General features: G+C 48.6%; 3 protein-coding genes across 3 annotated transcripts; 2 read left to right on the top strand and 1 right to left on the bottom strand.

The window, feature by feature from the left end:
* Positions 1-3,144: 3,144 nt before the first annotated feature.
* Positions 3,145-3,699, bottom strand: LOC128722656 (zinc finger protein 512B-like). The gene is made up of 2 exons (XM_053816332.1): positions 3,694-3,699; positions 3,145-3,606 (listed from the first exon to the last, which is right to left on the bottom strand). The coding sequence occupies exons 1-2, from the start codon at positions 3,697-3,699 to the stop codon at positions 3,145-3,147; spliced, it is 468 nt and encodes a 155-aa protein (XP_053672307.1).
* A 6,349-nt stretch (positions 3,700-10,048) lies between these two features.
* Positions 10,049-11,174, top strand: LOC128722652 (titin-like). Its single transcript, XM_053816328.1, has 2 exons — positions 10,049-10,054; positions 10,179-11,174. The coding sequence occupies exons 1-2, from the start codon at positions 10,049-10,051 to the stop codon at positions 11,172-11,174; spliced, it is 1,002 nt and encodes a 333-aa protein (XP_053672303.1).
* Positions 11,175-19,139: 7,965 nt separating this feature from the next.
* LOC128723725 (uncharacterized) lies at positions 19,140-20,906 on the top strand. Its single transcript, XM_053817490.1, has 2 exons — positions 19,140-19,257; positions 19,660-20,906. Exons 1-2 carry the CDS (start codon positions 19,243-19,245, stop codon positions 20,782-20,784), a joined length of 1,140 nt encoding a protein of 379 aa, XP_053673465.1. The 5' UTR covers positions 19,140-19,242; the 3' UTR covers positions 20,785-20,906.
* Positions 20,907-27,236: the final 6,330 nt, after the last annotated feature.

The raw sequence follows: 27,236 nt of genomic DNA, 5'->3' as shown, positions 1-27,236 counted from the left end.
TTTTTGGGGGTTTCCGCTCCTAATGTTATCAGTACATATCGTCGATCTTTCTGGCGCATGATAATCAGCATCCCATCTCTTTTGCTATCGATCGCATTCTAAGCACACTGTAGCAACTTATTGAGCGTTGTACCTTGCTGGTCAAAATTCGGTCGCAGAATTTTGTCTGTCATAAGAAATTGTCTGACTGCATACATTAAATGCTTTTTTGATACAAAACAAGGCAGCAAACGGTGTGTGATAAATTTCTGTTATTTAAACAACCGCTCCCCATATCATCGAACATCTTTTTATCACAAAACTATATGAAAATAGCGGGATGATGAAACACGATGTCCATCTAGCACGCATCATTCCATAGTGCAAGCAATGTCACCTCCTACGCTCGCCTGGTACAAAATATAGTAGCTTGGTCCTTGTTGCGCTCACGTGCTGCTCTCGATATCCGAAATAGTAATCTGTAAGCCCATGGCGCACGTTTTTTATCAGCAGTGCCAAATTTGGTGTCGTTGCGCGTGGTTACTGTGCAAGAGGATTTCACCAAATTCTATCGATAAGCCACCACGTGTCGCACGCTGCTAATCGGAAGGATTTCGAGGACGGATTTTGAACGCCAAAATCGCCAAATTTCAATTCGCTAGTAACGAGAGAACATGCGTCGAGGAGGTTGCGTGAACCAGCAGGACTAACACACACTATTTTTGGGGGTTTTCGCTCCAAATGTTATCAGTACATATATCCGATCTTTCTGGCGCATGATAATCAGCATCCCATCTCTTTTGCTATCGTTCGCATTCTAAGCACACTGTAGCAACTTATTGAGCGTTGTACCTTGCTGGTCAAAATTCGGTCGCAGAATTTTGTCTGTCATAAGAAATTGTCTGACTGCATACATTAAATGCTTTTTTGATACAAAATAAGACAGCACACGGTGTGTGATAATTTTGCATTATTTCAACAGCCGCTCCCCATATCATCGAACATCTTTTTATCACAAAACTATATGAAAATAGCGGGATGATGAAACACGATGTCCATCTAGCACGCATCATTCCATAGTGCAAGCAATGTCACCTCCTACGCTCGCCTGGTACAAAATATAGTAGCTTGGTCCTTGTTGCGCTCACGTGCTGCTCCCGATATCCGAAATAGTAATCTGTAAGCCCATGGCGAACGTTTTTTTATCAGCAGTGCCAAATTTGGTGTCGTTGCGCGTGGTTACCGCGCAAGAGGATTTCACAAAATTCTATCGATAAGCCACCACGTGTCGCACGCTGCTAATCGGAAGGATTTCGAGGACGGATTTTGAACGCCAAAATCGCCAAATTTCAATTCGCTAGTAACGAGAGAACATGCGTCGAGGAGGTTGCGTGAACCAGCAGGACTAACACACACTATTTTTGGGGGTTTCCGCTCCTAATGTTATCAGTACATATCGTCGATCTTTCTGGCGCATGATAATCAGCATCCCATCTCTTTTGCTATCGATCGCATTCTAAGCACACTGTAGCAACTTATTGAGCGTTGTACCTTGCTGGTCAAAATTCGGTCGCAGAATTTTGTCTGTCATAAGAAATTGTCTGACTGCATACATTAAATGCTTTTTTGATACAAAACAAGGCAGCAAACGGTGTGTGATAAATTTCTGTTATTTAAACAACCGCTCCCCATATCATCGAACATCTTTTTATCACAAAACTATATGAAAATAGCGGGATGATGAAACACGATGTCCATCTAGCACGCATCATTCCATAGTGCAAGCAATGTCACCTCCTACGCTCGCCTGGTACAAAATATAGTAGCTTGGTCCTTGTTGCGCTCACGTGCTGCTCTCGATATCCGAAATAGTAATCTGTAAGCCCATGGCGCACGTTTTTTATCAGCAGTGCCAAATCTGGTGTCGTTGGGCGTGGCTACTGTGCATGTGGATTTCACAAAATTCTATCGATAGGCCACCAATATCGGAACGAATCCAGCTGGTAGATGCATCCTCTTCGACGCATGATCTCCCGTTACTAGCGAATTGAAATTTGGCGATTTTGGCGTTCAAAACCTGTCGTCGAAATCCTCTCGATTGACAGCGTGCGTCGTCATGTGCTCTTTCATTATAAATTCCGGTGACCTCATTAAAATAAATTACATAATCTGCGTACATAATCTGCATACAAAAATTTTACATAATCTGCGTATAAAAACTTTGCACAATAATTTGCATAAGCTGCATGAGTTTTTGGAAAGGATTTTTCCAGAACCAAGTAAAATAACATCGATCATATAGCTGAAAAGATCGAATTTCCCGGCAATGAGATTGCGGATCTTTTGGCCCAAAGGGGCGCTATTTTTGACAGACTGATCTAACCCCACGAATATATGCGAGCTCTGAGGGATATTTTTCGAATACCCCCAGATTTTCCAACCCATAAACCCCCACCCCCACCCCTCCTCGTCCCACTCTCATCACCGCACTACCATTATCGAGCTGTCCGCGTACTTAAATGTCTATACTTCGCTATGAATGGTAGAACATGTATGAATGGATGGAAAAAAGTAAGAGAATTACTCAAAACTGATCATGTACCGTTTCCAATAATACGAATTTGTATGTTTCAATCAAATTCTTCAGTAAATAATGGCGCTAGACTTTTATCCCGGTTTTTGTATGGAAGTGCCCACTGTGCACCGTGGCTTCCGTGATGGAGCCGCCTGGTGGTTCGCTGCCTCACGCCAAAACGAGCGTACCTTTATTGCGCGTGTTTTTTATCTGCTTTCCACCAGAGAAAGCAAGCATGAAAAGCGTTGGTTGCTCTCGAGCGCCACTTCAAGTGTCGCTGAGTGTGTCTGGTTGCCGATGGAGTGGCGAAATACAAAATAGAAACTCAGCTGCAATTTGATCGGTCTCGGGTAAAGGTGGGGAAAATGGATGGAAAAATAAAAAAACCCCTCACCAACGCGTCAATGTTTACAAGGACTGACTCCTCTGGAAGGAGGCTTTACTTCATGGCTTTATTTCATCTATCTTGCGACCACTTTAGCAACAAACAATCAGGGCTTTAAAGGACGAGCAGGCGATCCAGAAGCACCTGAAAACGGCACCTCACGAAAATTCACACCCACCCAAAAAATGCACCCCCTGTGGCAGCTCTAGTGATGGTGCTTCTTCACCTTCTTGATGTGCACGCTGACCGGAACCGGCTTCTCGATGTAGACCGGCTTCTTCACGTACACCGGGTATGGCTTCTCGACATGCACCGGGTATGGCTTCGGCACCTCGACGTACTCCTTGTGCACAACCGGCACTTCGTACGGGACCTTCACCTCAACCGGAACTGGTCGATCGACATGTACCGGGACCTTCTTCTCCACGTACACCGGTACCTTCTTCTCGACGATGAACGGCACCTTCTTTTCCACATGCACCGGGTACGGGATCTTCACAGGAACTGGGACGTGCTTTTCCACCTCAACCGGATACGGCACAGGGACCTTTTTCGTGATCGTCACGTGCTTCACGTGTTGGTGGCTCTCGGCCGCTTCCAGCTTGTCACCTGACTCGACTGGGGCACTCGCCACCAGGACGACCGCTAGTGACAGCACGATGAACGTCTTTTTTTTTGGGACGGGGAAAGAGAAAATTAGAAAGCTTTTGAGAAAAAACATCCCCCATCCCGTGGGGTGAATGAATGGTTGTACCTTCATGGTTGGAAACGCGTGGTTTTGGGAGCGTATACCGTAGCACTGGAGGCAGCTGACTAGCCGAACAGATCGCAACTAACTGATGCCTTAGCCAGAGACCGCAAGCACTATATATACACACACCCGGCATGCCACTGACCAAGCCTAATGGGCGCACCGAATCGCCCCAAACCGACCTGCAATTCAAATTCGCCCTCGTTCACGGTTAAGGCTCTGTCTTTCTCTGGCCTACCCCTATTTCGTTTGCTTCGCATTGCCCTACACGCCTTGCCCGCGTACGTATGACACTGCACTCGTGATCGTTAGCAGCAGTGCGAGAAAAATGCGCACCGACTAATGCCGATTGCGTCACCGCGAGGGACCACCACGCGCAGAAAGGGTGGCCAAGTCGAATTAACCCTCACTCGCTCTCTCTCTCTTTCTCTTTCTCTTTCTCTTTGGGTCTCCTTCCTCCGGCTAGGGCGTTGAATTGTTCTGTTTTTCTACCTCTTTGGGTCGCCTTTGAGCATATGTTTTTTTTTCTTTCATTACATTTCCCTCGATGGTGCGAGCACACGGCCGAAACGCTCCAGTTGCCCCGCGAGTGGTCCAACGGTTGGCCAACTACCCTCCGATGGGGTGGTTTTCCACGAGCGAGCGCTTATCGCAAGGATACCCATCCACACGCGCATCGGGTTGCGACAACGCGTCGCGCTCGATAACAGCTCCGGCTTCGCGGTCGGTTAAACCGGTCACAAGTACAAGCGAAAGATAAGCCACCAAACACACACACACGTGGTGTCGTGGTCCGTTTACACTGACCTCGCGAAAGATCGCCTTCAATCTCGTTCAGACGGGGCTACGGGTCGTTGCACTCGCGGACCCAGAGAGGATCTCGCGAAGATTGCGCGTTTTGCGTCATGAAAGTGAAATGGCCGAGGTCGGAAAAACTGATCGCCGGAACGCAGGAAGTGTGCGTGTAATCAATCTCCGATATTGCGAGTGGTGATGGTGCGAAAGCTTTAAAGTTTTAAAGTAGGCGCTGGTGCAACGCAAAAAACAAATGGCGCCCATTGAAACTGCTTCATCCTGTTGCTGGGCTACTAGATGTTCGTGGTTGAGCGGTAGTGAGCTAATCATTTGATCACTTCCTTTCACGACATGTGCAAGCGGTAGTGACTGTTTGAGATTGTTGTGAATTCGATACATTATTTTGACATCAGCACAGGATTGGCGGCCATTGTTGGGAAACCGCACGTGTTTAATTGAAGCACACGTTTGAAACACGTGCGACCCACTCACCGAGAAAACCGTACAGGCAACCGGAAATATGTAATGCTTGCGAAATGATAGCAGCGATGGATGTAATTTAATATAGAGCTTGAACGGAGATGCTTATTGTGGATATCTCGAGAGCTAACTGACAAGATGATCATACCACAAAGTATTAATTCTACTGCTAAATTAGTTATAACTAACTATAACGCTGTAAATAACTGTCCGTTCAGTATCAGCCACAAAACACAAAGAGTAATTCGTTAAATGAATTCATGACGATATGGGCAATGTTATGCAGGGTTGAAGAAATCTGCTTACCCAAAATTTACTTTCCTCGGAAACACTACACCACGGATTGCGGGAAGATTTGTTGGGCTAAAAATATACCCCGGCTAATGGCGGAGTGGCTGAAGACGAGCAGAAGCAATGATTAATTCACAAGAATTCAGATGTACGGTTCAGATGTCGTGTCTGTAATGGTAGTCGCACAATTCTGGGAAAGGACTGGCACAGTCTCGCCTGTTGTCTGAACTACGAAGCTCACACGTGCCATTGATGGCGTGTTTTATTGAACCAAAAAAAACAGTGAAAGAGCATAATAAAGTATGCAAGAATTTAATAAATAACATCTAAAGTAACATCAGTGGTCAACAATTAAAGCAAAATAAGCTGGTATCCCTGAACAAAGTGCCCGGAATTAGATATGGATTTTATTTTCCTGGAAATGTATCACGAAAGCATTTTCTTTATTGATCCTCGTCCGGCCCCTAGTAGATTACCCGTGTCCACAAGCCGCAGAGAAAATGAAAACACTCTACCACCGGGAGGATGGCGTGAAGGTGGAAACGAACCAAAGGTAAAGTATTTCAATCAGCAAACACAGCGTCTTGGCCCTTAATTGACCCTTGACCCTCATCACTCATCGGCCACGGATGCTGGCCTCTGTTACTCTGTAGCAAACCCGTCTCTCTCGTCATCACCCATGGCCTGTGGCACTGACGATTGACAGCTTTTCCGATCGAACCGACGCGAACGGGACCTGGCCCGTATGCAGATCGCTTTTTCCTTCCTTTCCTTCGTGTGGTGGCGCTTTCGTCGTCCTTCATCCGTGCCAGCCGACTTCTTCAACTCGGCTCGGCAGTTTATCGTTGTTTTATCCGTTCTTTTAAAATTGCTCACTTGACGGGGCTCGGGAAAACAACCCACCAGCCTACACACCAATACCGGCTGGAAAGCGGCTCGTGGCAGCCCAGTTCACGGGTTCGCAATTATAATAAATGGGCTCGGGATGGAATTGAAATTCCAGACCCACCCATCGCGCCTTCCATCCCTTTCCATTGAGGACCCTTGAGGCGTACACCTTTGAACGTTTAATTTCTCATCATCCGGTGCGGGGAAGGATACTGTATCCTTCAGAAACACCTTTTGCATCGTGTTTTGTTTTTGCATCCGCTCGCTCGCAGGATCGCTCCACTTTCCCTCTGAGGGCGCGGTTCTGCTTCCCGGAAAGGGAAACCTCCGACCGATGTTGCTTTCGCGGAAAAAACCCGAGCGCCAACCAATCGAACTGAATTTAATTACGCTCACACGAAGCTGGAAGCGTCCTTTTCTTTTGTTCCCGAGACGCCACAAGGACGCGTTATTTTTGGCACTCGTGGGGAACGGTTTTTCCGCACTTGAATATGACTATGCATCGCTTTCTCGGGCCTACCTTGGAATTATGTCTATCATTAGCCCTTCGAAAGGGTGTGATACGTATGAAGCTTCATTACGCTCGCAGCCCTCGGCTTGAACAGAAAAGCTCTTTAGCGCCCTGTGAGAGTCATTGCGGTGTGAGAGGGTGGTAGAAAAAAATGGGGATTGATTAGTCAAATCCAACCGAAGTGATGCAATCAATACGCTCTCGGTTTAAGCTGTCATGCAACCGTGACGCCTCAGCGAATCAACCAACGCGGGATTCAAACACACCAAAGATCAAACGACGCCGGCGTATTCGGGGGAGGAAAGGTTTTGATAAATAAATAATTAACGCACTGCCAGGTGTGCATTATTCATTACAATATCGACAAATTCCATGCAGATGTGGTGGCCGCGAGGGAGAAAAATGGGAAATGCCAAACAACCGAAGCGGTGGAATGTGGCGTTGGAATAAGTGGCGCATTTTCATCGACAACTTAACAGCCGGAACGCAAGATATTGCTCTTTTATCGTTCACCTTTTAGCATGTAAATTTGGGGAGCAAAACGGACTGCGTCGGAAAACTGGTGGCACAGCAAACGGAGCGTCTTTATTTTCCCTTTTTTTTATTCACTGTTTCCCACCCCCAAAGGTTGGATAATCAAGTCCTTCCTTCCTTATGCGCTTCTCGCTAGTTAACGCGTTTAACGCATTGACATTTGGGTTTGATTTATTTCCAAGCAGCGCTTTTTATCCTTCCCTGCATCATTATCCGGTCCAGACCAAACCGTCCGCGTGGGGTTCAAAATCCAATGCCTTCTTCAGAATCACGAGGCCTGGGAGGAGCATCTTCAGAAAGCCTGATGCAGAACCAACCAAAAGTTCCTCCTCTCCGGAGCCTGAGGCAAAAGCAGAGCGCATCATCGACGGCTCGAGTAATGGGATATTGTTTTATGAGGTTCATAAATTATCGCTAACGTTTTCAATTATTTCCGGATGTCAGTCTTTTCGGGCGTTGCAGCCGGCTGGCCAAGCGTTTGCATGCGCTACCGCCAAAGCCCGATAACAATCGCCACGACACTGACCGTTATCCTTATCGGTGTCCTTGTTCTGTTTCCGTGGTGGAGAAGGAGACAAGCAGACAGGCCGTTTCGGTTCGGTTGGCGTTCATCCGGTGGGAAGAGCGAAAATGGGCTGCTCGCAATTTATTGCACCCTGAACACCGACGGGCTGTTCGCACGTCTCGAGCATCGATGCTGAAGGTGTTCGGCTCCGTTGGTGGCTCTCGGACACCTTGAGCGGTGGGAAAACGATCTCATGAATTACCGACCCGTGCGGCAATATGTTTTAAAGCCAAATCAGGCCGTTTGCTGACGAAATTAAAGCCCTCTAGGGTTGGGCTGGCTGGGAGCAAATGCGATAATGCGCTGCCGATGGCTGCTGGAGATGATTTGCTGCGATTATAAAAATAAGATTACTCAACACTGATTTGATGTGGCGGTTTTTTGTTGATTTTCTAGCACAGAACATTCATCAACGTTTGCGTTTTGGAGCAATCTTTTTTTTTTTGCACCCTCATCAGGGTTGATAATACCTTCCAGGGAATTAATCAATTAAAAACCACACAAAAATGTTGTTTGCTGCTGAAAGCCGCAACAACAAAAAAAAGGCGGGCAGTGAAAAACAATATTGCATTAACATCTGACACCGGCGCTGGAAGGGATGATTCCACCCCGTAATGGGATGACGGTGCATTCGCATGGAATAAACGAAACAATTAATGTTAAACCTCTGCCACGGCACGCTTTCGTGGCGCATAAATGATGGGCTTATGGGCATTAATATAGCGCAATACCGTAGCGCCAACTTACACGCTCGTGAGGCTTCATTTTTTTGTTTATTGTTGTTGCATCCCCATTCAACATTCAGGCTTATGACTTTGGATGCCTTTTTCGTGTTTTGTGCGGCTAAATCAATATTCTGTGGGGCAGTGATTGGTCTCCAAAAAACACCACAAATCAAACAACAAAAAAAACACACACACACACACCCCAGCTGGAACTCGATCGGGCGCGATCGTTCGTGTGACATCACACGCGCGTGCAGTCAATTGCTTGAAGCGCCACCGTAAGCTGCCACGCGTTTGCACAACCCACTGTGGCTCGACAGCCGGGAAGGGAACCAAAACGGCACCCCTAGCTGCATAATGCGATTGACACACATCCATCCGAATGGTCCTGGCGGGCCCTCGGAATCTGGCCCAAACCGAAATCAGACCCACCAAAAATCGCGGTTTCGTAACACGCGCTCGAGCGCTTCGACGCTGCTATCAAAGGGTCATCGGGGAGTGTTTTGTGACACCGAAATTGCCTCGCGCGATGATTGCGCTTTATCCGCGCTGACCTGATGATGTGGATTTTCGCGCATCAAAAATCGATTTCCCCAATGAAGGCACGCTTCAATGCACGTGTGAAGAGGGCCGTCTGATGGAGGAGCAGCAAAAAAACGAAAGGAAAAACGCTCCACATCACCGAAACCACAAGAAGCCACAATCAATCGTTCGACCCCACGGGGGTTTAGTGAAGCGTTATCGCCAAAAACCCCACCAAAAGGGGAGCAATTTTGGCGAAGATCAACCCATCTCACCCTTTCGCGAGCAATAATTGGCTAATCGGACGCATTACAGTCGTTTCGCGAGATGGTTTTTTTCAATGCTTCTTCTCGCTTCTACACGCTTCGCCAAATATCCACCCCCCTATCGATCGATGCGTTGTGACAAACTCTTTCCGTCCCGTGCGGCGGATATGTTGAAAGGAAAAGTGCTGACTTTGCTGCGAAAAGCGTAATGAAAAACTGCTCGCTTTTCGCGCACGCTTACTGAGGGGTTGATTTGATTCCAACCCCCTTTAACCTCTTGCTGATACGCCCATTTTGGGATCACGTAAGGGGGCGGGTGAGCAGGACCGATCGCTTTAATTCGTTGTCATGGTAGACCCGCGCAGATGAACGCACCGTGGCGAGTTTTCGTCATCACGCACGCACGCAAGCGAACGGGCCGCTTTTGGGGTCCCAGTGTGAGAGCGAGATAGCGCGAAAACAACGCTCCAACTCCGGGCCTTCGGGTCTTGAGATGGAGAGGAAAATCTTCGTCTCGGTTGTGGCTGGCAGAGGCGGAAAAACTGGGCGCGGTATAAATTGATTACGATCCTCGGTGGGATGCATCATTCACAAGCGATCGTTCGAACCATCTCCAGTGTTGAGTGTTGAGTCGTTTAGAAGCATCTCGATCTACGAGTTTCGAAGCTACCCGGGAAACCTACAGAAAGTGTTCCGAACTCCGTGTTCGTGAGTGTGTGTGTGTGTTCTTTGAAGAAAAACCCAGTTCTCCTGATCTCGACCCTTATTGGGCCACTCTAGAATGAAGGTGCGTGAAGAATGTCGTGTGATAAAGTGTCATGCGTCGTGAAGATCCGTAAAAATGCATGATCTTCTGAGTGATCTCCCAAGTGTCCCAAACACTAACACTCTGTTGTCTTTCCCCCAAACAGAGTTTCGTCGTTGCGTCGAGCCTAGTGGCACTGATGGCCACTCTGGCGGCTGGGGCTAGCCTTGAGAAGGCATCAGGAACATCCGCGTCCAAGAACCACGGTAAACGTGGCCTTCTCGACTACGGATATGGATATGCGAAGGAACCAGAACTACAAGGAGGTTTCCGACCATCGTTCGGGTTTGATCTTGGATCTGCCGAACATCACACACCTGCCCCACGAGCCTACGTTGCCCCAGCAGCTGAGTATCACCTGCACAACCAGTACGCACCCCTGCACAAAGAACCCCTATCGGCTGGATACAACTGGAAGGAGGAAAAACACACCATCATCACGAAGAAGGTCCCCGTGCCGTACCCCGTGAACGTGGAGAAGCAGGTCGTGATCGAGAAGAAGGTTCCGGTGCACGTGAAAGTGCACGTGCCGTACCGTGTTGAGGTCGAGAAGAAGGTCCCGGTGTACGTCGAGAAGAAGGTTCACGTTGATCGACCAGTCCCGTACCCGGTGAAGGTGAAGGTGCCGGTGTATCACAAGGTTGAGGTGGAGGTCCCGAAACCCTACCCAGTGCACATCCCGAAACCATACCCGGTGTACATCGAGAAGGAGGTCCACGTCCCGGTCGTTCATCGAGTGGAGGTTGAGAAGCCTTACCCCGTGTACGTCGAAAAGCCAGTGTTGGTGGAGCAATCCGCTAGCCACGAGCACAGTCACGAACAACACAGCCACGAAGTGGAGCTTGAGCACGTTCACAGCCACGAGCACAGCCATGAGGAACCGGAACACGTCGTCCATCACGACATCCGCCCGGTTGGTGTTAAGTCGACTGATTTCATCTCCGAGCCGATTCACGTGCCAGAACACGAGCATCAGTACGGTGAGGAGTCGCAGAAGATCGAGCGTAAGGTAGAGAGCACGCAGGCTGCTGAAGGCTCGAGCCAGTCGAACGCCTCGAAGGAAGCACAGAAGGAGTCCTCCGACAAGGAGTCATCGCAGTAGATTAAGTCATTCCCATCTCATTAGCTCACCGTAAGAACCGCTTCATCCCATCGAGTCATCGATTCTCCGCTCATCCAAACGTCTACCATCGCAGTAGGCACAGTCACATTGCTTTAGCTAAGACACCAACCACCTGCCAGTTGCGTGCGTTGTATGATCCCGTGTTCACTTCGTCGATCACTGTAGATCGGGAGAGAAGGAGCAAAAGAGGCGAGAAATAGCCATCATCAAGCACGTCAATAAACAAATGAAACGCCAAAATGACAGCTCTCCGTCAACCGTCAGCGCTGCTGGGTGGGGTGATCATTTTTCGGTCATTTTCCTCTCGACCCACATTCGTGCGCATTTACTCGCGGGCTCCGATCGATGATACAACCACGCGCCCGGTACGATTGCTCAATAGCACACACTTTTACCCTCGTTACATGCGCCGGTGCTTTCGCCCACCGTACGTATGGATCACGATCTCGATCTCGCTCTCGTTAGGGGCCGCTTTCCACACCACCTTCATCGCCCGGGGTCGGGCCGTGAAAGAAAAGCCGTGTGTCTCTTCCGCCTGGGCCTTAATTTCGTCTCGATTCGTCGCACACAAGCACCGGGCTGCACGGAACCGAGCTGGGGATGGGTTTTACGGCGAGACTCGCGAAGATCTCGACCGTATGCGGCCTCTAAGCCAGCGTGAGCTGTTGAGTAATGGTCCTCCCCCCCCAGCAGTCTGTCTGAGGATTGTTTGAGGCGGGCGGAAGCAGTGCGGCCAGAATCGGCGAAATTAAATCGAACCCAAGCCAGCCGTGTGAGCCGTGTGGCGAGACGAATCGAATGTAACTGAAACCGATTCAATTATGGGTGAGAGGGGGTTTTTCTTTTCGCGGCTTTTTTTTATTTGCTTCCTTATGCCGGTTGGTAGGAGATTGGCGTTGGATTATCGGTGGTGAATTTGTAAAACAAACAGCGCGGAAGGTACCGAAGGGAGCGTTGATTGAGCGATGATGGGTTTATCGGCGTGCGTAACGCTTTAACGCGTGTGTGGTGGAAAATTGTGTGCTTTTCCTAGCCAAAGATGCAGAATAAAGACCATTCATTGTTCATCTGAGGGGAAAGTTTTTCTTTAAATTTTTTTTTCATGTGAAAGAATGTATCATTTGTTCATTTGCAGCTTATTTATCATTTTAATTATTCCCCCAAAAGTTTGATGAAAACGAATGACCCAACCGAGGAGCCATTTAGATCGATTTGAAATAGAAATGTTTCAAAATGTATACAGCAATGTGCCGCATCGCCTACCGGAAGCCTTTCACCGCGTTTTATCATCATTCGCGGCAGGCTTTTCTACGTCTGGCGTGGCTGCGTCGTTATAAAATACCAGCAGAGCAACAAAAAGTTGTGCCGTCAAATCTCAAATTTCTCTCCCGGATGGCCAGAGGATGGGGCGCAGTCACCCGAACCCGATAATGGGTATCGATGTTTATGGTGATCCCTTCAGGGGGTTTTCTCTCGGTCTCCCGGTGGAAGATCACACCCGATCCGATCCGTGCATCGTCGAGCAAAACCCATTAGAACCGATTCGTTCCCGTGGCCGCGGGCATTTCCAGTTCCGGTTCGAACGTGGCTCCTATCACGCCGCCCACCGGCAAAGCCGGCCACCCAACGGGACCGCTCGTCTCGGCTGGTAATTTATCACGATCACGGCATTAGCCACGTTTTATAGAGCGGTGTTGGAAGAATCGCACATACACACACAATTTATTTCCCAAAAACCTACCCCCACCCCGGTTGCATTGGTGTATAAATGAAATGGTGGATGAAAAAAAATAAACCAACGCAAGTGATGGCCCAACATTTTCCCAGGCTCTGTACCGAATTTGAACGAAAAATTCATCCCAGCAGGCGATGGCTACGATGGCGGAGATTTTGATCCTGACGATGTGTCTCTCTCTCTCTTTCTCTCTCGATCTCACTCTTGCGTGTGCTTTTTCTAGGTAGGATTAAAAACATCGAAACCGCGAGCATAAATTCCGCTGGTAATTGGTTTTCCTTGGCGGCTTCATGTGCTTCGTTTCGCTCTTCATCGAATATCAATCAAAACAGTTCTCGCTTCGAAATGCAAAATTCTCTTTCGATCTCTCCCACCCCGGGTGCCGTTGGGTTTCTTGCGCCGTTCTTTTTTCCCGTTCAATGCACATCGAAATGCATTTAATAGGCCGATTGTTTTGTTTTTTTTTCGCGTTTCTACGAGCGCGTCAAATTTTTACATCAATTTAGCTGGTTAGGGGTGGGGGGGGGGTAATACTGGTGAAGTAGCAGTGCGGTAATAAAAAAAAACACGAAAATGGAATAACAAATCCGGCTCGTTTTTCTGCTTTATTATTTTTTTTTGCGATGCCAAATACGCTCTGAACGGTTGCATTTTCCGGACCTTTTTTTCCCTCGCAGGACACCCGGACACCCTCTGCCACCCGGAATAGGGGCTTTGCGAATTTCACTCCCACCGCCCAATTTAAAACCTAACTAATAAACCACCACCGGAGCTGGCGACTGCTGTGTGGCGGCCAGAGCAGCACAAACAAAAAATACGCCAAATACTACACCCAAGCCTTCGGACACAGGGTGTTTCGCGTGCACGGTCGAGCAAATTGCTGCAAATTGAAATTTATTGAAACAGAAAAACACACACATACACACCCACACACACGATCGCACACTCGGCGCGTGGGCGTCACGTGGTCACACGGGTGGGTGGTTAGATATTTTTGTTTTTCATGCTATTTTATTTCTGCGATTATTATGACGATTTTTAATACAGATCCCGATCGAACTGGCCCTCTCTCTTTTTCTCCCACTCTCTCTCTCTCTTTGGCACTCGGTTTCTATTGTTTTTTGCTGGCGAGCTATTTAATTTTATTTGAATGATTTTTGCATCGCTTTTATTTGTCGTTTTTTAAACACCCACTCCCACAGCGTGGGGAGCCCTTTGGGGGCAAGGGGACCGGTTAGCAGGGAGTCTGTCAATACCTAATGGACCCAACGCCGAGTGTGGCTTGATTTTTTCACCCTCTCGTATCCCTTTGCCTTGCCAGTTTGATGCTCCAGTTCGATTGATTTTTATTCCCAACCCCATTCGGTTCCGTTTGCAGTTGGTTTTTCATTTTATTTCGAACCAATTTTCACTTGTCCTTTTTTTTTTCGCCAGCCGGCCCTTCCCCGAAATCGGCCCGCTGCAGCGCATGTTGCGCTAGTTCTAATCGCTCCTCATCACACCGAAGCCAAACCGGGACTCAATCAAACGGAACATTCTGCTTTAATGGTATTTCTGCTGTTTGCATAGCGAACCGGACCAGGGAATGTGCGCCGGTTAGGGCACTAGCGCTGGCCGCCATCTTGTGAGAGGTCTATTTTTTGCTCACCCCCATCCGTATTTCCCACGCCAACTTGATGCAAGCCTCGGCACAAAACCGGGAACGTTGAACTTTGATGTGCCAAAAGATCCATCAAAGCGTGCCGTACGTGCTACTACCCTGGCAACGCGTTCTCGTGGTTTCCTGCTCGATGCTGGTGCGTTCGTTCGCGTGAAGGCGGCCCAGCCTTTACGCGGCTAGCGCTAATGCACTTTACCACCTCCCTGAAATAAACCCCGCGCGTGTGCTTTGAAGTGCGCCCGTGGAGCAGATTTTGTGATATTTCGTACTCCGGAACGCGTGCATCGGAACAGGATGCCGCTTAAAGGCCGCTAGAGCTAGGGCTGTTTCCTTCGCGTGGTGAATTTTGCCCGCCTGCCGTTGTCCACATCACTGTTATCATTTTAATGCCACCCTAACTCTCCATTTCTCGATTGTTTCGTCCAACTTTGCGGCGCACTTTTAAGCAATACACACCACTTAACTCAGCGAGAGGGCAAGCGCTACAATTAGCTAATTGTGACCTTTTTCCTGGCCCCAGCGTGCCATCGCTCCGGAAAAGTAGACTAATTGTCATTAGCGGCACTAGGGGGGAGGGGGGTTACGGGACGCCGCAGGGCTGGCCGGAGAAATTACGGGAGCTTGGAGAGGGAATATCCTGGCCCCTGGCCATCGGTAAACATCCTGCCATCGGGCGCTTATCTTCGAATGTCCCTGCGTCACTCATCTCGCGGAATGAAGTTATCTTTGCACCGTGAAGTTTTGCAAAAAAAAATTCACCCCAGTGCAAAAGGAGTAGTAAAATGGTGGACCAGCCAGAGGATCGACGAAGGAAGAACCTCAGTGCCCCAATCGGGCGATGCCAAAAACGATTAGCAACTTGTTGTTGGTGGCGCGAACGCAAACCGGGAACGCACTTTAGCGGTGGCAAATTTTGCGGACACCAATTACCATTCCTAATTTTCCGACCATCTCTTAATTACAATTACCCCCAAAACTTCTTCCCGGCCGGTTCTCGGGGAGTGTGGGGAGACGATTAGTACCGGGGGGAGGTGAAAATGCCCACGAGGGAGCAAACGGGAAGGGTGGAACGATCCCACGGATGAGCGATTAAGGCGTGGAATGAAAATGCTACCCACCGGAGAGTGCCGAATGGGAAACAAATAAACAAAAGGACACACACACACACGTACGCTTCAAAACGGAAAAAGTGTCCGCCGGAAAACGAGAACCCCCGAGGCGTCCGAGCGATGGTTCGGGGATGAGAAGAGGGCCAAATCTCAGGTGAACAGATGGTTCGCGTTTGCTTAGGACAACTTTCGTGGGGGCTGAGAAGAAGCGGGAGAGAAGGGAGAAGTTGCGGTGCAACACCTCCACCCACTGGGCCAGGTGGGCGATTTTCACGCTTCGTAATTTTCAGCAAAATTTCATCCGACACGGAAAAACCACTGGTGAAGTAGAGAGGGAGAGCGAGAGAGCGAGAGAGCGAAGGAGAGAGAGAGTGAGCGAAAAGCCCACGGATTGGGGTCTATTTCCGCATACCCTCAACGAATAGAGCGATAGGGGGTGGAGCGAGAGTAAAAAAACACACACAAAAATGTCCCGTCTAGCGAGTGGAAAAGCGGCTAGTGACAAAATAAAATAAAATAATAAAAAAAAAGAACAGACACACCAGTCCGATTGAAGTGACTAAGCGAACGAGGGCGACGTGGCGAAAACGAGACAATACACCGGTATTAAATTGAATTAATATCCTCACGCTCGGTGGACAGGGACCGTGGGCGAGCGTTGGTTACGCGGGCGGACACAGTTCCCTTTCGGCTTGGGCTGGAAAATTCTTGCCCGCTCCCTTATCTGCCCTGCGGAACCGTGAAACGAAACGTGAAATCCTGGAATGGCTCCATTTAATGGCAGGAGTGAAGCCTCCCAAAAAAGGGGCTCCTATTTTTCAAGCCTCCACCTCTTGTACTCCCACCCATTCGTTCCTTTCCACTCCCTTTACACAGTCGTATTCATTGAGATTTTCACCCAACTCGTCACCGCGAGGACAGTCGCCCAATGCTAATGGGCACCGGGAAGTGCCGAAGACTGTCCGGAAGGGGATTAGAGGGAAACCCACAGAAAATGGGACGAAATGATGTGTTTTTCCTTTCCGGAACAGGTGGTGGTGGGAGGTGGGAGGAGAGGAAGGATCCGTCTTTAATAAAGGATTTTAATTGCGCCCATCAGCCGTCGGCTCGAGCGCACGGACAGACGAGCAGGCATGTTTATTATCGTGTCCGTTTTGAAGTGAAAAACTTCACCCCAGCGACACTGTCAAGTCCTTTCCTTGCAGTGTTATGGGGTGGTGGGTGAAACACACGCGTGTGTACAAAATCTGACCAGCTTAAGATCACCCTTCCACTCGGTAGGCGGATGGGGACTTGAAACAGCGATGGGAACAACACCGAATTTAGTGGCGATAAAAAGACGGGTTGCCCATTCGACGATGGTGCTGGCTACGACTGCAATGCCGCGGTACCGAAAAGGAGTCATTCGAATCCTTCCCATGCTTACAGTGCTAAATTTTTCAAGTCGTCCTTGGACTGCGTGTTAGTGGAAACATTTCAACGTGACTAAGCGTTTCAGGATGCTATAAAAGCAAGGTTCACTAAAGGAGAAACATAACCAACATTCATCGAAGGAGACCACGATTGTGATGGCTCTTTCTGGAGAAAACCCCTAACTGTAGCGTAGGGGAATAATGAATGCCAGTGTTTCCTTGATTCGCGAATGGATAGGCCTCAACAAATGATTGTATCCTGTGGAAAATGTTGTACGTTGCAGAGGGAAAAACCTTTCCCCTGATGTGTTGCAGGATAACAAAATGAACTAATCATGGCGATGAATCGGGGGAAATGTAGCTGTTCTTTCTTGAACAGGGGATTGTTGTTTTCCCCGTGCGTTGCAGGATGTTTTGTTGCACTGTAGTGAAATGTGTACAGCCGTAGCACAAGGGAACAATGAATTGTTGTTTGAAAAATTGGGGAGAAATGAATCCGCTACAACAGTGGGCAATTTGAGCATTGTAAGTAACAGTGTAGCATCGTTTCTTAGCACGAAGCATTTGCAATGAATAAAAACGCTTCCAAACAAAACACTACGAATAGATAAAGAGTAATATGTGCCGAATAAGAAATGTTTCGCTGTTAAAAATCAAAATGCACCATGAAATTCGAGGATAAAATGCATCAGCTATATAAAGAGGCACATTAGAATTGAATGCCATTGAATACTGACAACTCCACTGAAGTAGAATCTCCACGTATTAAGAGTTTTTTTCAAGATCAACGGTTTCATCATACTATCTTACATATTTATAGACACTATTTACCTTAAATTTCTTGTAATCATGGAAGCATGGTCAGCTCATCACCTCATGCCACGTGCGGGTGAATGTTACGAATGAAGCATTGGGATGAATCAACAAAATGAACTACCTGTGCACAATGTAATGTAGATGAATTCAACCGAATGAATGCCAACCGGTTGAACCGGTTCAGAAGTAGTTAATTTTGCAGTAGGAAGACCTAAATTCACTATGCATTTTAAATGGTGAGAAACTTAAAGTAATGAATTTTAAATTTTATTTAATACTACATTATAGTTTCTTTTTCATCAAATTGATAAGGCTCTTAACTTGACCTATTTTAAAATTCATTTTTATCATATTTAGCATGAGCCATAAACGATTGGAACTATTTTCTAAGTAGGTACATGCATACGTCATTACTAACATCGTTCTGATACAATTGTAATTTACAGGGCTAACGTGACAGATAACATTGAAACATTGAAAGGATAAATATCACCATTTACCAAGAACATCGTCTCACAACACTCCCGGATATAACCTACCGAGAATTGCGGCAACGCTTCTCTTCGGAAGCCGGATCCTGTTCGATTCGAATGAATAATCGCCTTTGAACCCACCGCAGATTAATTGATTGCGCGCGTAATTCACGTCTTACGTCGAACGAAGCATAAAAATGTCAATTAATATAAATCCCAATACACCTCATCTTGTGAGTGAGATATCGTGAGTTGATCATAAACTTGGAAAGGCACAACGAGCCGTGGCTGCTTTAAATTATTGCGCCCGGGGTTTGCCCGTGCATTTCCCGGTAATGGTAATCTTCACGCCTAAGGTCTTGCTCGTGCTAAATTTTCCCTTATCGTAGGAAGATTAAGTGATCGCTACGCCAGCCTCGCTGCCACTTCGGACGAAGCTCACGTGGAACGAACCTGTCGAAGCCAAGTGAGAATTTATTCACTACATCACCCAACGGTGGCAAAGCGCAATTGCACGAGCAGCCAAGCCCACTTTCAGTTTCGATCATCATCAAGAACGCGCAAACCTGCCCCGCGGAATCGGGAATCTCCCAATCGGTACATGCTGAGAGGACTCGTGATGGGTTGGCGTATTAATATGATAATTATTCGCCGTTCGTCGGCTAACCCGATTGTTCTAATGATTTCACCGTCGGTATAAAACCTCGCGCAGGAAGACTGTATTTGCTCAGATCGAACGTCGGGATAGGATCGGGAGGAGTTTACTTTCCAGATCCCTGTGCAATATCAAATACAAAGTAATATTCTAATACCTAGGCTAGAGTAAAAAAATCGCAGAAACAATGAAGCAAATCTTGGTGAGTCTTTTGTGAGGTGATACTTGGACGATGGATCGTGTGGAAATGTGTTCTAGTTAATGTGCATGAGATTCTCATGTTGTGATGTTCAGTTTAACTAAGGCATTATGAGTCTAAAGCTTTTCACAATGTGCTCTCGTTAGTGTGAAATAAAAACACTAGTGATGCTCCTTTAGAGAGGGCTTTCTAAAAACCCCACTTTGATTGTTCTTGATTACATGTTTGTTGTTGACCAACGCATTAGTCACTTTCGTATGGACAAAGGAGTACTTTATTCGTGTCATAAATTTCCCTTCAAAATTCCCCTTTATTGTTACCAGTGTACGGGGCAAAAAAAGAAAAGGAAAATCCCCCTGGAAACGATCTTCCCCACTAATCCTAGAACCTCATGCTGCTTTTCAGATCGCTTCACTCTTGTGCCTGTCACTCGCCCAGGCTACTTTGTTTAAGAAAAAGATTATCTTCACCTCCGAAGCTGACGGTAGCCACGGTGGCCACGGTGGTCACGGTGGCTTTTCCTTAGGAGGAGGAAGCATCGGTTTTTCGTTCGGTGGTGGTCTTCACGGCGGCGGTGCTGGTAATGGTGGTGGAGGTGCTTCCGGTGGATATGGAGGAGGTGCTGGTGGACATGGAGGAGGTTCTGGTGGATATGGAGGTGCTTCCGGTGGACATGGAGGTGGTTCCGGTGGATATGGAGGAGCTTCTGGTGGATATGGAGGTGCTTCCGGTGGATATGGAGGAGGTTCCGGCTACGGTGGAGCTGCCGGTGGAGGTCCAGTCCATTCCGGATCAGGTGCTGGCGGAGCGCACGCTGGTGCAAGTGCAAGTGCAGGTGCAAGTGCCAGTGCTGGAGCCGGAAGTGGCTATTCCGGACAGGGTAACTACGACGGCCATGGTCATGGACAACCGTTGCAGCCTCCAACCGGTCATCTAACACCTCCGGCCGGTGGTCAAGCTTCCAGTGGATACGGAGGCAGTTACGCACACGCACACGCTCACGCCAATGCTGGAGTCAGCTCGGGAGGACACGTCGATCATTCGAGCGTTCCCCAAGGAACACCAGCTCACCAACCAGCTCCGGCTCCCGGTCACGGTGGACATGGACACCACGGAGGAGGTCATCCAGCTCCACCACCACCACCAACGATCGTGACGGTTGTGAAGGAAGTCCCGGTGACGGTAGTGAAAGAGGTTCCGGTTCTGGTGCCACATGGCGGTGGTGGAGGTGGCTATGGAGGGCAGGCAGCCTCGGCCGGTGCAAGTGCAAGTGCAAGTGCACACGCGAGTGCAGGTGCCAGTAGTGGAGCTGGTGGCTTCGATGGCCATACCGGAGGGTACGATGGTGGAGCGGGTGGAGCTGGAGCCGGATACGGTGCGCATGGTGGTAGTGGAGGTGGTCACGGAGGTCATAGTGGTGGTAGCGGAGGGCACGGTGGAGGTCATGGGGGATTGTCGTTCACCAAAACGATCACTCTCGAGAAGTCCTTCAACAAGCATAAACACTTGTTACACCATCACGGCTGGTAGTTGAAAGTCGTTGCAGTTGCAGACGCAAATGACAAGATTTCAATACCGTTTCCGGAAGTGCGTTTCACCGCACAGTCACAGAGCGTTAAGCAAATAAAGCCCCCAAAGTAAGACGTAAACTTACGACGAAAATCACCCGACATTTTAATTATCGCACGCATCACATCCCAAAAAGCTACAGTTGCATCACGAACGGGCTCGAACGGGCTCAAACCTCGATGTTGACCTCGATTGGCCATCTGGTGGGGCTTTTTAATGGAAAAGAAACCCACCAAAAAAAAGCGCAAACCAACCCCTTGCCGCTCACCGAGCAGCAAAACCAGTCGGTTGGATTTATGAATGAATCGATCGCTCGCAACCACGCGGCTCCCCGAATGGCAAGGTGTTTCCGGTTCGATTTCGGATCAGTAGCACGCCATTTCCTGCGCCCGAGACGCTTCTGGGCTGCGGTTGACAGGGCTTGTGGTAGGTGCAACGGATGCATAAACGGAGCAGCTCTCCGGAGCAGCAGCAACCCAGACGGGTTGCTCTTGGTTACGAAATGCACACTAGCGCCCTCTGGTGTCAGCCAGTTTCGTTTGTTTGTTTTAACGGTCACCTGTCGATGGAAGGGCATGGAAAGAGTGCGCACAAGGGAAAGGGCACATGGTTTCGCGATCGTGCAAAACGTGCCGCTTGATCGAGCCCGTGGTGGCGTTTTGTGCGGCAAAGAAAAAGCACCATTTTATGAGGAGTGAGCGCATAAACAATCGCACTGGGAACGCTGGTGGCGTGGCGTGTGCTGCTTGCGAGTATGATTAATGAACCGAACGAGCCAATTACTGCCCGAGGGGATAAGTAATTGTGTGCCTTTGGGCATTTGGAGAAGAAAAGAAAAAAAGGTAGCTTGTTAATATGGGGTGATGATGACAAGGAGCTTAATTTAATATCACTTACATGGAATGGTGAAAGAGCAATTTCTCAAACGTGGTCGTGGAAAGAAAAATACTTTTTTTGAGAATTAATTCACTTACCAACTTACCTACATACTTATTTAGCAATTTTTTTGCAAAATTGTCCATCTTTCACAAGATTATTTCATCAATACACATGGAACAACAATGCTTATTCGTGTTCAAAATATTATAAGAAGCCTTTTCCCTGCCTGGGTTAAGCGTAAAAGCTCTCAAATGGAATATCAAACATCAATCATGCTAATGATAAACACGACACAAATTAATAGCCACAATCAAGACAACACCAATAATGGGTGCCTTTTTTACCTCGATCTACTTCGCATGCGCCATTTTCATAAACCCGACACCCTAATCTCATTCACTAGCCAAAAAGCATGGGCACCACGCGGCAGCATTTAGGAATAAAGTCGTCATCTCAAACGGCGATAAACCATTTTTGGAGATGAACAGCCACCTCCAATCTTGTCGCTCGTCACAAACACTGCTCCAACGCACTCAAGCGAGCTTCTGGCAGTCCGTCTTCTAGGTTCACCTTTCGCCTTCACCACGGCTCATAAATAAATCGCTCCCGACTACCGTTGACCGTCACGTGGCCAACAAAAGCGACTTCCTGCGCCACAGCCGGCGGATTTGATGGATTGGCCGACCGCGAACGATACATCGTACATAATAGGCGTGTAAATTAGGTGAAGATCAGCGATCGACGATCGACCGAGGGTTGCTCTTATGCGCGTGTCTTCTCTTTTTACGGCACCCCCCCCCGGGGACCTTGGAGGGTGGAAAATGCGCGCGAGGGGATCAAACCCATCAAAAAAGGCTGCGAAAGGGAAATGGAACGAGATAACAAAAACCTCCGAGCCCGACGAGCAGCAGTAGGTGAAGGGCGTGCTCCAAAAAATGCTACGAAAACTAAAGCCGAACTAAAAATGGAGCCCCCGAAAACCCCACGCTTCAACAATGGCGTCCGCGATCGGACGCAGCATAAAACGCGAGCCACTCGGGGATTATGTAAGCCAACAACCGAAAGTGGCCCCGGGCAAGTGGAAACGGGCCGTGTGACGAGGACGAGGGTTCGAGAAAAGCAACCTTAAGCCGGCGATGAATTGGATGGGCCGGCCCCGAGTGGGCCACAGTTTTTTTCGATCAACGGGTGGAAAAACAATCACCATTGTGTTTGTTCTTGTGGCTTTATTTTCCTTTTTTTTTCGTCTTCTTCTTCAAACCAGTGGTGCAACGCTTTATCGGACCGGCTTATTAAATGCGAATAAGTGTGACAATTTCTGCTAATTGGCGGCGGCGAGACACCGCGTTTCGGGTTGACTCAACACAGGCTGTCTTGGCCAACAACTTGCCAGTCTCGAACCAGTTGCATTACCAACAGCAGCCCCCGGAAAGCCACCGGTGCCATCTGCTTGGCCAGCTTTTTGGGGTCAACGAGACCACGCGTTTGCCCGGTTATTATTTATCTGTGAAAATCGCCCCTAACATGGCCCGTAAGGGTGTTTGAGTTTTCGTTAGATAACTGCGGCCTGTTTACCCGGCCGGTTGGGTCCTCCAGTTGGCAAATTGCGCGAGACAGCGGGTTTTCCTTTGTTTCGTCGCCCGAGGGGTCTCGATGTGACCGGTTTCGATGGTGCTCTAAAATAGTAGAAAAACAATAACAATCCAAAAACACCCAGAGGCTGCTTTGATGGGATTAATTTCTCGCCAGGTGACGAGTCGTGTGGGGGGAACCGATCGAATGTTATTGTGACGAGTGAAAAAGGATCAAAGTAGGCGAAAAAGAGGCGTTTTTTGATCGACCGGGAATCGAGCGATGAGTTTATAGACCGGCTCTACACAAAGGTTAATAAATCATTTAACACACAGAGGCGGCTTGCAGAAGCAACTTTAGCGATATCATCCCTGGCATACCTGATGTGACTGAACCCGCAGAAGGTGTAAAACTCTCACCGTAAATCTTTCCCAATCGGACCCATCGCTAGAGACGGGAATTGTGCCCCAGAAACGCACCAAACTGCGGGGGAAATTCGTGACAGTCGCGATGTGCGATGTGCCTGGAATTGCACTCAGCCAACGGTACGGTATTGACGCATTTAATGCTCTCTATCAGGCGGGATTCTTCCAACTGGTCGGCTTTGCTCAACTTCAGCCATGCTTCGGTCAGTGTGTTATGTAAATTAATTATTGCAAACCCTTCATTGCAGCCTGTCTCTCTCTCTCTCTCTCTCGGTTGTCGCGCTGCATACCAAATGACACCGGCACGGGTCTAAAGGATTGCAATGCGGCAAAAGTTCAGCTCCACACGCGGGGTGACACATTCTCGGCATGACGGCGTGCTGTTGCAATTTTTCCCCAACCCTGTACGGCGCTCTGAGTACCGGGGCGATTGATTGCACCGATAGATGCGGCGGCTAATGAAAATGAAATTATATGAATGCCTTTTCTCAACGCCTCCAAAGGGATGACGGTTCGGGTGGTGAGGCGGCAAGTGTGGGCATTCCGGAGGTGACCAAGTACACCCAATGCAAGAGAACGAGAGAGAGAGAGAGAAGGTGACAGAATTCCGCAACCCCGGCGGCCAGATGCACCTGGTTGATGCCGAAGGGAAGATCCATCAAGTGACGATTCATTGCCACCAGAACTGGTCCCCAGCTGGGGTCGGTAGGTTGATGAAGCTTTTGTCGTGAGTGGTCATTCCCGCGCAGAATAAAGCAAAATGGAAACGAATTAATACGAGGCAGACAAAAAAAAACCACCACCCAGAAAGCGGGCCATAGGGAGACCGCGCATAATTTCGGTGATTATGTTGAGCTTTACGACAAGCGCAGCGGGTCGACAAGTTCCTAGTGTAGAGAAGCAAATTCGACAATAATGCGTGTAGATCCCAAACAGTTAAGCGATACGATTGATTTGTCTAATTTAGTACCAATAAACAAGCGAGACATTTGGATTTTGTCGAGGGAAAACCCCTTGCATCGAACATTACGTGGGGTTCGTCGCTTATCGCATCGTTCAAGTTTATTTACGTTTCGTTTTCACGTCTACCATCCACCTGAGAAGGGTGGCTTTTGGTGCCACATTCTTCGGTCGCAGTTCGCTCACCCGTTATCCTTCTCTCGCATCAACCGATCCAGCCGATAATCTCCATTAGGCGGCATTGTTCGTGGTGCGCATTGCGTTAAATTCGCGACGCCTGGCGCATACCACGCGAAGGGAGCATAAGAAAATGGCACAAGCGAATAAAGACCGTTAAAAAACCACGCTCACAACGCGATTCACGGTAAACGTTTCGTCATTATCACACCTACGACAACCCCCGGAGCTACCGAAGTTCGTCGGAAATTAGCTCAAGTAGATCGTAGACGAGACGTGACGCGATAATGCGACACGATTTGGCGTGTGCGTTTTTGCGCCATTTTAACCCGTCATTTAACAGTTCAAACACCACAACATTGTGCGTCACACCGGGCTTTAGTGAAGCATTATTACACCACCTCGACGCGTCGGTGGTACGCCGAAAAGGATGCTAAAGCTCGAACGAGGCTGCTTGCTCGTGGAGGGTATTAATCACACAACGTCTCCGTGCCTGCCACACGCAAATCTAGAACCAATTAGGTGGGAAGACAAATTTTCATCACCCACGACCACGATGGTTCGGATTTGCTACCGGTTTCACTGGAAAAACGGCTCAGCTCAGCTCTTTACTAAACCCCCAGAGACTCAGCGGGATGTTGTCGCAATGAGAGGCGTCGTAAATTCATTCATGCCTCATAAAATGAATGCCAGATACGGTGCAGGCGCATTTGCATATTCGCACCACCTGGTGGTCATGTTAGTGTCGCAGTTTTATGAGACGCACCGGGGGTGCCGCAAAAACATAAACCCCCCCACGAAACGTGTTTGGAAGCCATCCACTGCTGATACCGTTTGGATGTGCGTTTTGCTTGTTCGATGGTGTTAGCTAATCGTTTACTGCATGTAAACGTGCTTCCCCATCTCCAGCTGATGCTCACTTTCTAATGTTGCACCATTTATGTCGTCTTTTAAGTCCCAAAACCCCCTAAATGGTCCAATTCCCTTTCGACGTGGTAATTGTATTGGCGCTCCATCACCTATTACAACTGCGATCAAGCCTTCCAGAAACAGCAACAAAAATGGGAGCTCAAACATACGTCAAAAGATGTGATCAAACAATCACACATTCACACACGCACACGCACCGCCACAACATTCCAAGCCTACTATAATGACGGTACATAAATTTAACCCAATTCTGCATCCAAACGCTCAAGTACACGGCGCCCCTTCACCGGCTCGAACGGTAGCTAATTCGGGCCGTTTTTCCTTCTGCTCCCCCCAAAGGTCAGTTTATTTTCGTGTACACTCTCCTTTTCCTCCGACCCAGCTCGCAAGCGGCGCGTCTAATGATTTCACTGCCCGCCGGACCCATCGGGCCTGCTACTGGGACGCCTGGTGGCTTCCGTCGGATGTAAATTATACGTTTTCCAGCGGCCAACGAAACGAGACGGTGGATGAGAGAGAGAGAGAGAGAGAGAAAAAAAGCACGCAGGAAAGGTCGGCTTACGCCACGACGCAGCGCCACCGAAGTGCAGGCCGATGGGCAGGTGACCTTGACGGACGCCACGCACTGACCTAGAGAAGTTATGACCAATTATTCCCCCCAAACTGCAGCTGAAGTGGGCCCGCTCGGAAGCGGAGGCTCGGTGCCGGAGCTTGGTTCGATATTATTTTAACGAGCGGATTTCCACGGCGACGTGATGGTGGCGGTTTTTGTAGGAGCTTATGTTGAAGGCTTTTTAAAAAATTTTCTTTTGTTATAAAATGGCACAACTGTAACGAACTGTTACGAGGCATGTTTTACACGGCAAACGATTTATTGGTACCATTATGTCTACCCTTCGCGCGGAGAATCGCGCGCTTGCGATGAGAACTTCCCTCTCGGTCTGAAATCGGCCGGAAGTGGCCGAAAATTCTACCGGAAACCGTCCGCTAAAAGCATTTTCCGCAAGGCCGCCGGAACGGTCTGAGTTGGTTCGGGAAGGCCACCCGGGTGGGTAGACCCACGGAAACCGGCACCGAAAACAAAGAAAACACACTCATAAAACGCTTGTGCGTCACGGTTCGCGGTTGGGTACGGTTTCAACTCGCGCCGGGTTTCCCGAGCGTTGGAGTGGGAAAATGAAAAGCGACTCCCACTCGAGATGCAGCTTCCATTAGGTGGTGAGTTCGTGACTCGAGATATAGCTTCACCGGGTGGCGTTGGGTGCTTTGTGAGGCAGCCTAATGAAGGTTTAATCTTAGGCAGAGGAATTCTGAGAGGCATGCAGTGCCATGATTGATTGAGAGCGAGATCTCGAGGGCCGGTTCTGTGGTGGTGACTTACGCAATTCCGAGGCAATTTCCAGTCAAATCAATTTCTGCCACAACACCGAGCGTGTAATTGGAGGCTTCTTGCAGCACGTTCTAAGATGG

Source organism: Anopheles nili, chromosome 3, assembly GCF_943737925.1.
Source record: "Anopheles nili chromosome 3, idAnoNiliSN_F5_01, whole genome shotgun sequence".
NCBI lineage: Eukaryota > Metazoa > Arthropoda > Insecta > Diptera > Culicidae > Anopheles > Anopheles nili.
Note: the sequence above shows the minus strand (reverse complement) of the source record. Positions and strands in the feature narration are given on the sequence as shown.